The sequence below is a fragment of the Podarcis erhardii genome, assembly GCF_964252035.2.
Source record: "Podarcis erhardii genome assembly, chromosome: 8".
NCBI classification, from domain to species: domain Eukaryota; kingdom Metazoa; phylum Chordata; class Lepidosauria; order Squamata; family Lacertidae; genus Podarcis; species Podarcis erhardii.
The window spans coordinates 21,158,764-21,171,626 of NC_138499.1; the positions used below are offsets into that span (position 1 = coordinate 21,158,764).

General features: G+C 42.2%; 1 protein-coding gene across 1 annotated transcript in view; it reads left to right on the forward strand.

Moving 5' to 3' along the window:
* The window catches only part of ANGPT1 (angiopoietin 1), a 145,878-nt gene that overhangs the window by 105,700 nt on the left and 27,315 nt on the right, over window positions 1–12,863 (forward strand). Inside the window, exons 6-7 of the mRNA XM_081874436.1 lie at window positions 2,091–2,192; window positions 12,378–12,547. Of these exons, the coding sequence (XP_081730562.1) occupies window positions 2,091–2,192; window positions 12,378–12,547 (272 nt within the window). The remainder of the gene's footprint in view (window positions 1–2,090; window positions 2,193–12,377; window positions 12,548–12,863) is intronic.

Sequence of the window (12,863 nt, forward strand, 5' to 3'; positions counted from 1 at the left end):
GTGTTTAATAGCTGAGTTCCTTGACCTTGTCTGGGACATGAGCCAGTTGAGGACATTTGTTGGCTCAGATAGTGGTAAGCTAACATTTATAATCAGCCTGCCATTCCTGTTAATGTGGCAGGTGTTCCCTTCCATTGCTATGGAGTGGACCAGACCACACAGTGAATAATTTAGTGCTGCAAATCCCTCTGCCATTGTCTGATTCCTCGTTTTTAATTTGCTACATTACTCAGAACAGTAAAACTCCCTAACCTGTTTAGGAAAGGACTTTTTAAATTAAAAAAAAAATACACTTCAAGAAGTTTCCTGTATGTGTAGGCGTGCTTATACATCTCCCCCAGCCATGCCCTCCCCACAGCTGCCATATGGAAACATAAGCCTACAGACTGGTGTATGAGGATTTAATGTGCATAAAAAGTAGCCACTGTGTTTCTGGGAGCTTGATGCGAATGTTAAATAAGATACATGAATTGCTTTAAAAAGGCGGCTATAAATCAAAGACCAATGAAGCCACATGGTGCAGATAAATGTTTGCACTCAAATGTCATTGTGGGAGGAAGCAGAGAGCCAAATTGTTTTTCTTCAAGCAAAAGCACTTCTTTAGATTTTTTCCTTTTTTGATCTTCCCTCCTCAAATAAGGCTTCCATTTGGTGGCGGAGGGTGGCGGACATTGTACAATCCCCTTCCTCTGATACAAAATGCGGGGTTCTTGGCTGCATAAAGCAGACTGGAAGTTCATTCAGTAGTGGGAACCGCATAACACCAGAATGGACAATACCCCTTGGAGTGAAAGGCATGGAATTGATTCAGCTACGGATAAAATAGCATCCTTTGGACAATTATGAAGGAAACAGTTGAAAGGAATTGGGTAGTGACCCCCATGTGATCAGGCCATGTACAGCGTTATGTTACCAGCTAGTGTCATGAGGTCCGCTTCCTTCTATGTTCCTGCGTGAGAATGCTGAGACCTGCACTGAATTCATAACAACTTTTGTTAAAATCATGCTCTAAACACCAGCAGAGCATGTAGCTTTGCTAAGAGATCACATTGAGAGGAACTCTGAAATACTTTCAACCATTCTGGAGTGTGTGCATCTGAGTATGAACATGTTTAAGGAAATTGCTTCAAGTAAGAAGACTGAGCAAAACCTGAAAAACAGGGTTTTTCATTTTTCCCCCCTCCTGGAAAAGGGAAAGGGCTGAGAATATTTTGACTAACTTGTTTCCTAAATACATGACTGTGTAAGCTATACAATCAGTGAAAGCTCCTTTTGGCATAGGAATGCATCATATATATATATCCCGGCATCTCACATAAAAGATGTGCAGTATAAAGCGCACAGTGGTGTGGATCCTTCATGGCATTTGCATGCACCTGTAGGAACATGGAAGCCACTGCCCAACCCTTCCCACACGTCGCCAACGGTGGTTGTGTGGGTCTCTTCCACCTAACTGTTACACTCTCTCAGCTGAGGCTAGAAAGAATTGTGCTATGGATCCCATCCATGTGGATGTTTCAACTGGACAGTTAGATAGCACCTGAGGGGAACAGCTCTGAGAGGGCTGCTGGTGTGTGGAAGGGGGGGGGCTTACTTACATAGTTAGATGCATGTGGGCAGAGGTGTATTTCACACAGTGTGAGTGGTGCAGCACCTTCTCAAAGTGAGGTAAGTGCTTGCCTGTCTTCTGAGGGCTCTGACAGAGTCAGAGGATAGTGTAACTCAAAACTATTTTGAAGGCTTGTTTTCCATCTGCCAGGCTTAGCTTGTGGCTCCACTGCTAGTGGAGTTTGGATCTGGTGTAACTTATTCCAGCTTGCTTTGTGCCAGCTTCTTGTGTATACGATTGCTCCCTGGGTCACTGAGATTGAGAAATCCACCCTCCATGTTCAGTAATCCTCTTTTTTTTCCTCCCCCCTTTTTTTTTAGAATCTAGGCATTAAAAAACATGGGTTACTATCTAATTTGCTTTTTTGCAAAGCTTTCTGAAGATTCAGATTGGCCACTGCAGGAGGCAGGAAGCTGACCTGGATCTATCAAGGGCCCAGATCCACACAGTGAATCTTACGAGTGTATCTTCTTATGCCTAGGTTTTTTGTAACATGGAGACCGCAGGAGGAGGCTGGACAGTCATACAACACCGAGAAGATGGGAGCCTAGATTTCCAAAAAAGCTGGAAAGAATACAAGATGGTAAGCTGGGGGGAGTTACTTACAGGAATTCTATCCCTTGAATCCAAGGGGATATTGCTATAAAATCATTCTTATTTTGAAGCGGACACTGTGTTAAGAATGTGGCCTTTAAACAGGAAAGCCAGAAGAACCATGTGACTCAAGTCTCATATAGCTATCTAAAGACCCCTTTCTTGATTTGATTTAATATGAATCATACTTCTTAGAGCTTCTCTGCTCAGAAATTCCCCATGCCCTGCAGATGTTGGGATGTATCTGTTGCCTTTGTCTATGCTTTCCATTCCTCACCCCAAGAGGATGTGTCGCATTCAGCATGAATAATAAAAGTAACCTTGGGTGAGCTCCAAATTCCCTTGTGAACAAGGGGAAAGGACTTCTGCTCAAGAATGGGAGCTTCTCATGTAGTGAGGGAGATTTGTCTCTGAAATGAAACATGGGGAAATGACTAGTATTTTAAAGGAGAAAGCTGGTTTGGATCACAGTCACTGTTCTGGGTAAAACTGGTATACTTGATAACTTGCCCTAGATCAGGGTTTCCCAAACTTGGGTCTCCAGCTGTTTCTGGACTACAACTCCCATCATCCTTAGCTAGCAGAACCAGCGGCCAGGGATGGTGGGAATTATAGTCCAAAAACAGCTGGAGACTCAAGTTTGGGAAACTCTGCCCTAGATTATTCCTTTTAAAAACATAGCACAAATTATGTATTAAATTTGAGGTGGGGGAACAACAGATGTTCAGTATTTTAAACCTGGGGATGGATAATCAGATGGTGAAGAACATCTTTTCTCTATAGCCCAAGGATCCTCTCAAGGATCATCTTTCAAATATAATTCAGGCAATATTTTTTCATTTCTGCATTTGCAGATAGAGGTCTCGAGAATGACTAATTTATTTAAGAAATAGAGAGACTGAAAACTTCCCAGCTGTAATCAAAGCATTATGTTTTTATCCTACAAAACCCATAAAAGCTTGTGTTACTCCACAGTCAGACACATTGTTGACTCCAGCATTAAAACTTAGGGCTGTGGAGAGACTCATTACTGGGATGCCCTCAGATGGAGGTGCTAAGGGAACCTGTGCCACCACATAGGTGTTCTTGTCCAAGTGGGTAGTAATTGCAGGCCATTGAATGTTCCAGTCCACCCTGAAGGGAGCAGACCCATAAGCAGTTCACGTTCATGGGAAGAGTATACAGTGGTATCTCGGGTTACATACACTTCAGGTTACAGACGCTTCAGGTTACAGACTCCGCTAACCCAGAAATAGTACCTCAGGTTAAGAACGTTGCTTCAGGATGAGAACAGAAATCGTGCTCCGGCAGTGCGGCAGCAGCGAGAGGCCCCATTAGCTAAAGTTAAGGTTAAGAACAGTTAAGAAAGTTAAGGTTAAGGTTAAGAACAGTTTCAGGTTAAGAACAGGCCTCCGGAACGAATTAAGTACCATACTTAACCCGAGGAACCACTGTATGTTGAAGGCAAGTGTTCAGGGTTGAGGTAGTACCATGGACAGCTCCAAGAGCAGCTCAGGCTGTAGACAGACTGACAGGAGCAGGCCCAAATGTTGCTTCAGCACCAGGCACTCCTAAACTGAGACTAAAATGGGGCTGTTACTCAGTCCAGCTGGCTTCCTCTGCCTCTGGTAGGCAAATGCACTTTGTCTGCTTTAGCAGCCATTGGCTCCACTATGACTGATGAGACTGAGGCTATGATGTGGTTTCTCTGTGAGAATGAATTGTCAGACTCTGAGGACATCTGCATTCCTTCTGCTAGCTGTGCAATAGTGGCATGATGGGAAGTAGGTTTGTCTGGATTCAGTGCTGAAAGTGTTTTCCTCTTCCATTTAAGGATGGGCAGAGCTGCCTAAGTCCATTCTATGTCAGTTTCACTGGTGTTCTCAGATACAGATCAGCTATGTCCTATTTTTTGCAGGCTTTCCAAAATTAACAGAAACAAAGCTCACATGTAAATTGTATGAACTCTGAATTCATTTACCCATAAAATATGCATTTTCAATACATTCCTTTTCATCCTAACATACACATTTTGTGTGCTTACTAATGTTTTTAAAATGTGAACCTTTTCAGACCACTGTTGCAGAGCAAATTCCAAAGGAAATGGACAATCCAACTAATAGTTGTGTTCTACTGTGCAAAGAAACTCGGAAATGCTGAATTGGCTTGGTCCTCTTCTTTTTTAAGGACACAATGAATTTCTACACCACCCTTATTCTTATTCAGTCACCTCCTCTGAACTCCTGTTCTGAAGTCAATAGTTGGTGGTAGCTAACACTGATTTGGGCTTTTCTGTTCTTCATTTAATTCCAGAGATAAAGGGACGCCTATTTAAATAGTTGGTTTTTTTGTTCCGTTATGAAAGTATTTATATATTGCCATTTGTATACTATAACATCAGGGTGGTGTACAAAAATAATTCACAATATATCAGTACAAAACAGTACAAAACAATCATTAAAATGACTGACCTGGGGGATGGATTAAACAACTGCATAGGCTGTCAGCATTATTTTAAAAAGAGAGAGAGAGATGCCTGAAAGTCAAAACTGATGATGCTTGCTAAATCTCTGCTGGAAGTTTGTTCCACAGCATGGGGCTACTGTCACTAAATGCCCAAATGTAATTGAAGCCTGTTGGGTTTCTGGAACACAAGGAACAACTTGACAGCACTTCTCCATGTGATCTTGTGACAAATGAAATTAGCTGTCCTTGTGTCCTCCAGAGGGTGCCAGGGTATAGAGAAGTTTCAAGACTTTCTGAAGGATGCCAGGGTACACCACAAGGCTAAAACTAGAAGACGTAATGTCAAGCAACTTATTAAATTAGGAAGAAATTGTTCCTGATTAAATATTTTCCTTTTTTTTTAAATGAGGTGTTGACTACATTTTTAAAAGCTTTGTGTTTTCAGAGTTAGTCATGCCTGCTTCACTGTTTCCATTCTGCTCTCACTACTAATGATTTTTTTTTTTAGTGGGAAAACCACTTTGTCAAACAAAAAACATTTGGCTTAGCTTGAAGGGTATGTTTTTGATCAAAATAAATATTCTGCATTTTTAAACTACTCATGCTATTGGTTTTACGGTTCTTTGTTAGTTTAAATACAGCTACTATAGATTATTTCAGTTCCTTGTTTCTGGCATGTGTCATACTAAACCAGGATAAGAATGTGCATTATATTCAGATGAGTTCCAAATCATAGCAGGGTGACTTTGGTGGGATCGAGGATTTCTAGAGGTGAAGGCAGATCTCTGTGAGGTGGTGAAGGCAGATCTCTGTGAAGTTGAACAGGGACCCCTGAAACACTTTGTGGTGCCTCAGCAATCTAGACATTAAAGGGAAAAAATGCTGCAAACAGGCATCTTCTGAAAGCAAAATTAAATGCCTCCAAGCCTACAATATAGGGACGTGGGTGGCGCTGTGGATTAAGCCACTGAGCCTAGGACTTGCCGATCAGAAAGTCGGCGGTTTGAATCCCGCAACGGGGTGAGCTCCCGTTGCTCAGTCCCTGCTCCCTGCCAACTTAGCAGTTCGAAAGCACGTCAAAGTGCAAGTAGATAAATAGGTACCGCTCCGGCGGGAAGGTAAACGGCGTTTCCGTGCACTGCTCTGGTTCGCTAGAAGCGGCTTAGTCATGCTGGCCACATGACCTGGAAGCTGTACGGCAGCTCCCTCGGCCAATAAAGCGAGATGAGCGCCACAACCTAATGGTCAGGGGTCCCTTTACCTTTACCTTTAAACCTACAATATACAGTGGTACCTCAGATTACATACGCTTCAGGTAACATATGCTTCAGGTTACAGACTCCGCTAACCCAGAAATAGTACCTCGGGTTAATAAGTTTGCTTCAGGATGAGAACAGAAATCGTGCTCCGGTGGCACGGCGGCAGCAGGAGGCCCCATTAGCTAAAGTGGTGCTTCAGGTTAAGAACAGTTTCCAGTTAAGAACGGACCTCCAGAACAAATTAAGTACTTAACCCGAAGTACCACTGTACAAGAAAGGCCAGGGTGGATTATGAGAAATTTGAGAGTAGCAGCTCAGTTATCAGGAGGCCAGGTATGTGCCACTGCTTGACCAAACTGTTTGCAGCTGGGTGAAAGGAGAAGGTTGAGTGGTATGGATGGACAAGATCAGAGGAAGAAACTTGCTGTGCCAAAAATCATGTAACCAGAAGCTGAGACACTTCCGCCCCACGTAGTTCAGCAAACCTATTAGATGAAACCACAAGCCACCACATACATTCTTGTTTAATTAATTTATGGTCATTTCTCAGCTACTGAACAAAGAGCTGATTACACTTTCTTTGCCTGAGCTTGTGGTAAAAAGAATCCGCTATCCTCCCTTTGTGAATGTTACTGGATAACATCTGTTTGAGGAATTGTGTTGACGTGCGGCTATATATCTGCTTGGTTCGGCTGAGTACAGCATTTCTAGGGATGCTGTAATAAATGCTACCCATGTATTATTTAAATAATACCCATATGGCAGCCTTCCCTAGTCAGAAAGGACAAGGAGAGTTCAGCTCTAGCAAAAAGAGTTGTTTCATAACACATAGTGCTTGGCTGCATTGTATATAAATTATGTTGGGGAAATTATAGCTGCCTTCAGAAGATTTGTTCATGCATTGCAGAAGGGTGTCCCACTTAGCCTTGCCCCAGACAGCACATATTCCCGCTTCACCATACCACACAAACATCTAAAGTGCAGAACCTTGAAATATCAGATTCCCAGATGTGTGGGTGCACAGGAAAAATGGAAGTAGGGTGAAGCAAAAATCTACTAACACTTACCATCCGAACAGGAGAGAGAAAACTGCAAAGGAAGGGCTCCCCCCCCCCCTATTCCGGGCAGCCTATCCAGAAGGATACCATGACTGATGGCATCAAAAGCCTTCAAGAGAATCAGCAGTGTTGAAGTCTCTCATCCCTCTCTTGGCAAAAGTAATCTCACAGGGTGACTAAGGCAGTTTCAGTTCCAAAATCAGGCCTAAAGCCCCACTGAAATGGATCTGGAAAATTCCATTTCATTTCAGAGAGCCTGGAGCTAGTTAATGATCATTCACTGAAACACAAAATAGGAGGTCAAAGCACGTAGGATTCCCAATCAGCGTCCTACCTAAGTACTAGCCCAGGCATAGAAGAAGAAGAAGAAGAAGAAGAAGAAGAAGAAGAAGAAGAAGAGGAGGGGGAGGAGGAGGAGGAGGAGGAGGAGGAGTTGGATTTGATATCCCGCTTTATCACTACCCAAAGGAGTCTCAAAGCAGCTAGCATTCGCCTTTCCCTTCCTCCTCCACAACAAACACTCTGTGAGGTGAGTGGGGTTGAGAGACTTCAGAGAAGTGTGACTAGCCCAAGGTCACCCAGCAGCTGCATGTGGAGGAGCAGGGAATCGAACCCCGTTCACCAGATTACGAGTCTACCACTCTTAACCACTACACCACACTGGCTCTCCCATCATCCCTGACCACTGGTCCTCTTAGCTAGGGATCATGGGAGTTGTAGGCCAAAAACATCTGGAGGGCCAAGTTTACCTATGCCTCTACAAGCCAGGCTCAACCCTACTTAATTTCTAAGATAAAATGGGATTGGGTTATTTCAAATGGGATTGTGGCAAGAGGAGACCTCTGGTCTGGTTCTCAAACAGGTCTTTGCTCTCCTCATGCCTCATCTTCCTGGGTGAGAGAAGAGAAAAACCATGGCTGCTTTGTGGTTGTCTGAGATTTGGCTCAGGTGGGTGAGCTAGAAGACAGCCAGTGGGTCTTCTACAGGCACATGGAGGAGGCATGAGGATGCACACCACTCATAGCCAAACTATGGAATTTATTACTAGAAGATATAGTGATAGCTGTGAAGGAAATGGGCTGCTTAAAAATAAATAGAAATATTGTATATAGTTTGGTTTGGGAATCAAGGGGTTAATTTGCTATCTTTCTCAGGTAAACTTCTCAGGAGGTTTTAGGAAATAATGAGATAAGGTGTGGATTCTGGGTGGGCCAGTCTACAAACAGGATTCAGACAAAAGTGCACTTCTTTGATGTTTGTGTCTGTTTGTAGTTTGGGATATGCAAAGGTATATTTAGCCAGCTACTTGCAATGATTGTCAGACTGGCACGAATCTCTAGAACAATAAATCATGTAGGTGTTGGAAGATGACAAGCCAGAGGGAGTTGCAAACTGCCAATAAGGTTTCTAGGACTTTTATCTTTAAGGCCTTAACTCTCAGCTGTTGGGATGAGTTCAACCTGCTTTTGTTTTCTATACTTTGCACCTCTTGTGGTATTGATTGTATCTACTAAGAAACTAAATGCAGGAGTGGCTTTAGTCTACATTGCATTTTTTAAAAAAATGGGTCTAGTAGACGTGATATGAGTCGCACAACTCAAATTGATCAATTTTGTGTTAATCAAAGTTTGAGAGTCAGTAGCACAGGTGTTGTAAAGGTTTGGTAATCTGTCACGGAACAACCCCATTGAAGAAGATAACAGTGGTTACCCAGACCTCTTTGCTGGTTACAAAGGGGCTCCCATGAGCGTTCAAGCTTCAGGCCCCCAAAATATAGGTCTACCACTGATTGTGTGCATGTAACTATTCATGTGTTAAAACATTTTATCCTAAGAACAACCTTTCTATTTATCCTTTTCGTTAACTTTTAATCTTGGCTCATGAAACCTTGTGGTCTCTATTATTTTAACCACCCACCCTTAACAACCAAACCCCACAGTAGAGGTGTTCTTGGGGGAGTTTGTGGCTTTTTGGTGAAATGAAGACTCTGACCTTGTGGTAACGAAACATTAATCATAAGGGACGGCAAACAGAGAGGAACACTCTGGTTGGCCTGATCTCCCTTCCTCTGCTTAACCAAAGTGTGGATGGGGGTATTATGACAGATGTCCACAACCTGAATGACTTTAAAAGGGCACTGGACAAATTCACAGGGTATGAGGTTATCAATGGTTGCTAGCTTTGATTGCTATTCTTACAATTTTGACTTTGTTGTTGATTCCCCCTCACAAAACGTTATACATATTGTTTATGGTGTGTGTGGTTTTTTGTTACTGCCTTATGAGAAATATCTAAAAAGTGGGGTATGCATCAAAAAAAAGAAATCGTGCACAGTAATAAAATTATTGCCAGAAATGTTCAAAGCTCCCATGTAAAGCTTGAGAATCTCCCTGATTATTCTTTATAGTCCCTGGAAAGGCATGCTTGCTGAGATTGGGGGGAGGGGGGCTTACCTGACATATTAACTGCTTTCTTCAGTGGGCTATCTGACAAGAGATGAACCCATAGGCTATACTGTCTGTGTCTGGTTTCAATTTGGGGGGAGTGCCTACGAAAAACGCCAAAGCTTCCTATGAACATTATCAGACAAAATAAACAACGCAAGAGAGAAAATGGTTTAATGATGCTGAAGGAACACGATTCAAATAGGATACCCTTATGAAATTTGCCAAGAGTAATAAATCCCTTTTGCACCATCCATGGGGTTTCCCCCTGCCCCCTTGTTAACATCGAGTCTGCAAATTCTGAGTGGCTCTATTAAGAGTCATGCAAGATCCTTGCAGTCTCTTTCAAAACTCACACAGCCTCCCTGACCCTTTTTGTTATTTCAGCTCTGCTAATTGCAGCATAATTAAAGGGAAATGTAGATTGGCCTTTGGTGGTTCTTGCTAAGTAGCTGAAACATTATAAAATGCCATTTGTCTCCAGTTCCCTTTGTTATATATCCCTCTGATCAGAACCTCATTGAAGTAACATCTTAACAATTCACTATTGTTATTGGACACGACTGGTTTAATGTAGCCATATCAGTTCGCACCAACACAAATGGTGGTCTTTATAACTGCGGGCTCATCACATTTGCCCTGTGATGTCCAGGCACGGGTCTGAGAGGTTTTAGGTTTGTCTTTTTACTTCCCCCGGGAAAACCTGCTGTTTACTGCTGAATCGGAACAAACGTCAGTCAGGTTTTCTGCAGATTGACATTTGTTCCAATTCAGCAGTAAACGGTGGGTTTTCCCGGGCAACAATAAAAACAGGACAAAAGAAAAACTGCCCAGACTTGTGCCTGGAAATCACAGGGGGGAAATGGAAGAAACCATGGGACAAAGGAAAGTAGGCTTCTTATGCCTAGCACGCTGGGCAGACCCAAGGAAAACATCCTCCCCTCTGCAATAAGGAGAGTCAAGTAATGCATTATGTCCTTAGACCATTAGGGCGCAAAGCCCTCTAAAGTGACGTCCAACAGAGCTGTCCAGGGTCATGTCTTTTCTTCCAGTGCATTCAGCACCAATGCTTGCTGCTTTGCCAGTTCAGCTGCACAACCAGGCAGACCATGGCAATGGCTCTATGGGAAACTCCAGGTGTCCTAAGGGATAAAGGCATCCCACTTAAATGACAGTCTGCCATTTTAAAACATACCACAAGGGAAATTAGCTGTGTCCCAAATCAATGTTACCTTTGCTTGCCAGGTTGTTTATTTTATTTCAAGGTCAGCAGGAGCTTAAATATCGCAAATTTGATTGTGTGTGCACGCATGCACATGTGTGTGAATGTAGAGGGCTGCTGGATGTCCCAACCAGGCCAAAATTATGAATAAAAATAACATTATGTTGTAATTTCAAGAGCCTTATCAAGTGGGCAAAAATATGTGGCTTAATTATGACAGGCATTTCTAGATATGGTAATCCTTTGGGCCTGCCATTGTGTTTTGGTAGTAGCGGTGCTGTTTTTATTTTATGACACTTTTCTACATAGATGTTCCTAATGTGGCTCACAACAAAAGTGTAGAACCTATCAGTTTGAAAAACACATGCCGTCTTCTTTCTTTTTTTCAAAAGGTCTTTCCTTTTCAATATCATCTATTAGTAGACAGCTATTTTAGCAGCTGGGACATGGGTGGCGCTGTGGGTTAAACCACAAGAGCCTAGGACTTGCCGATCGGAAGGTCGGCGGTTCAAATCCCTGTGACGGGGTGAGCTCCCGTTGCTCAGTCCCTGCTCCTGCCAACCTAGCAGTTTGAAAGCACGCAGTGCAAGTAGATAAATAGGTACCACTCCAGCGGGAAGGTAAACAGCATTTCTGTGCGCTGCTCTGGTTCACCAGAAAGTCATGCTGGCCACATGACCCAGAAGCTGTATGCCGGTTCCCTCAGCCAGTAAAGCGAGATGAGTCGTCCATGACTGGACCTAACCATCAGGGGTCCATTTACCTTTATTTTAGCAGCTAATGCTGTTCATCTCACCCATTCTCTCCTGGGAATTTTTTACCGTCCTTTTTTGCGTTTTCTAGACAACATGAGTTGCATTCAAACTAAGTTTAGTATTATTATTCCTTTAATTTTATAATAAATAAATTCATTTAAAAATCCTAGAACAATTAATAGCATTAAAGCCATAAAACCAACTCTCTAATAAAATTCCACATGCATAGGGAGGTATGCTGTGCACTCGTTCCATGAGTGCAAGGATTTATGCTTGTGCTATGGGATTCCCACTCCTCCTACCGCTGCCCTGTATCCTTCTCAAATTTGATCCAGAGGGTTGGGGAAAATTCCAGAGCAAATTTAGGGGGACAGGAGAAGGAGAGAGTGGAAGTTCCATTGCACAAGCAAAAATCTTTGTGCTAACAGAGCGGGTTGTCTAGCACTACATTGATACAACCCAGAAATATAATTAATAATTACTAAAGTAGTATAACAAAGTAATTAATGAAGTTCTCTGCAGCAGAAGCAAATGCAAGGTCTATCAAAATCAATTGGAAAATTAGGGTATCATGGCTACCTTATGACTAACTTTGTCTGGATCCAACCTGATATATTTTAATTCTTTTGCAAAGAGTACATCTGATCTGACCTAAAGCTTGCCATGTTTTAATAAACGAGGAGTTGGGAAAAATAAGTAGTAACTCTATGCCTCAAACATGAGGAAACTTTCATAGCAATCTCATGTCATCATAGTCAACAAACAGCGGCAATAATAATAGTTGTCAACGAAAACACGATCTCGTATTTCCAAATTGCATCTGACAACTTCAATAATATTGTGGGTATTAGTCAAGTTTTATCACAACTATGAAACTTGGTTTCCCTTCAAGTGACAGTTGCTATAGTTTAAGTATTAAAGAAATGTAAGCAAAGACCAATAAATTGAATATTATCTCTTTTTTTTCTAGGGCTTTGGTAGTCCTTCTGGAGAATATTGGCTGGGGAATGAGTTTATCTTTGCAATAACCACTAGTCAAAGACACTATTCTCTAAGAATTGAACTAATGGATTGGGAAGGAAGCCGGGCATATTCACAATACGATAGATTTTACATAGGAAATGAAAAGCAGAATTACAGGTGAGTCCAGATGTTTTTGTCACTGTGTGCATGCAATGAATTAGAAACTCACTAACCAAACATATACAATTGGAAGGTAGCTTTTAGTAGATGGAATATGAGAAAATATATGAAGCTCGATTACATGAATTAGACTATTCTGTATTGTCTACACTGACTGCCTAGGTACAAACTTATACTTGTTGACATATAAGATATCCATATACTATGGACATGTAAATATAAAGTGGTCCTGTTTGACAAGGCATCCCCATTCTGCTGGTATAATGTTCTGGAGATATTTCCCACAACTACCTATGTTTACTTCAAAGTATGT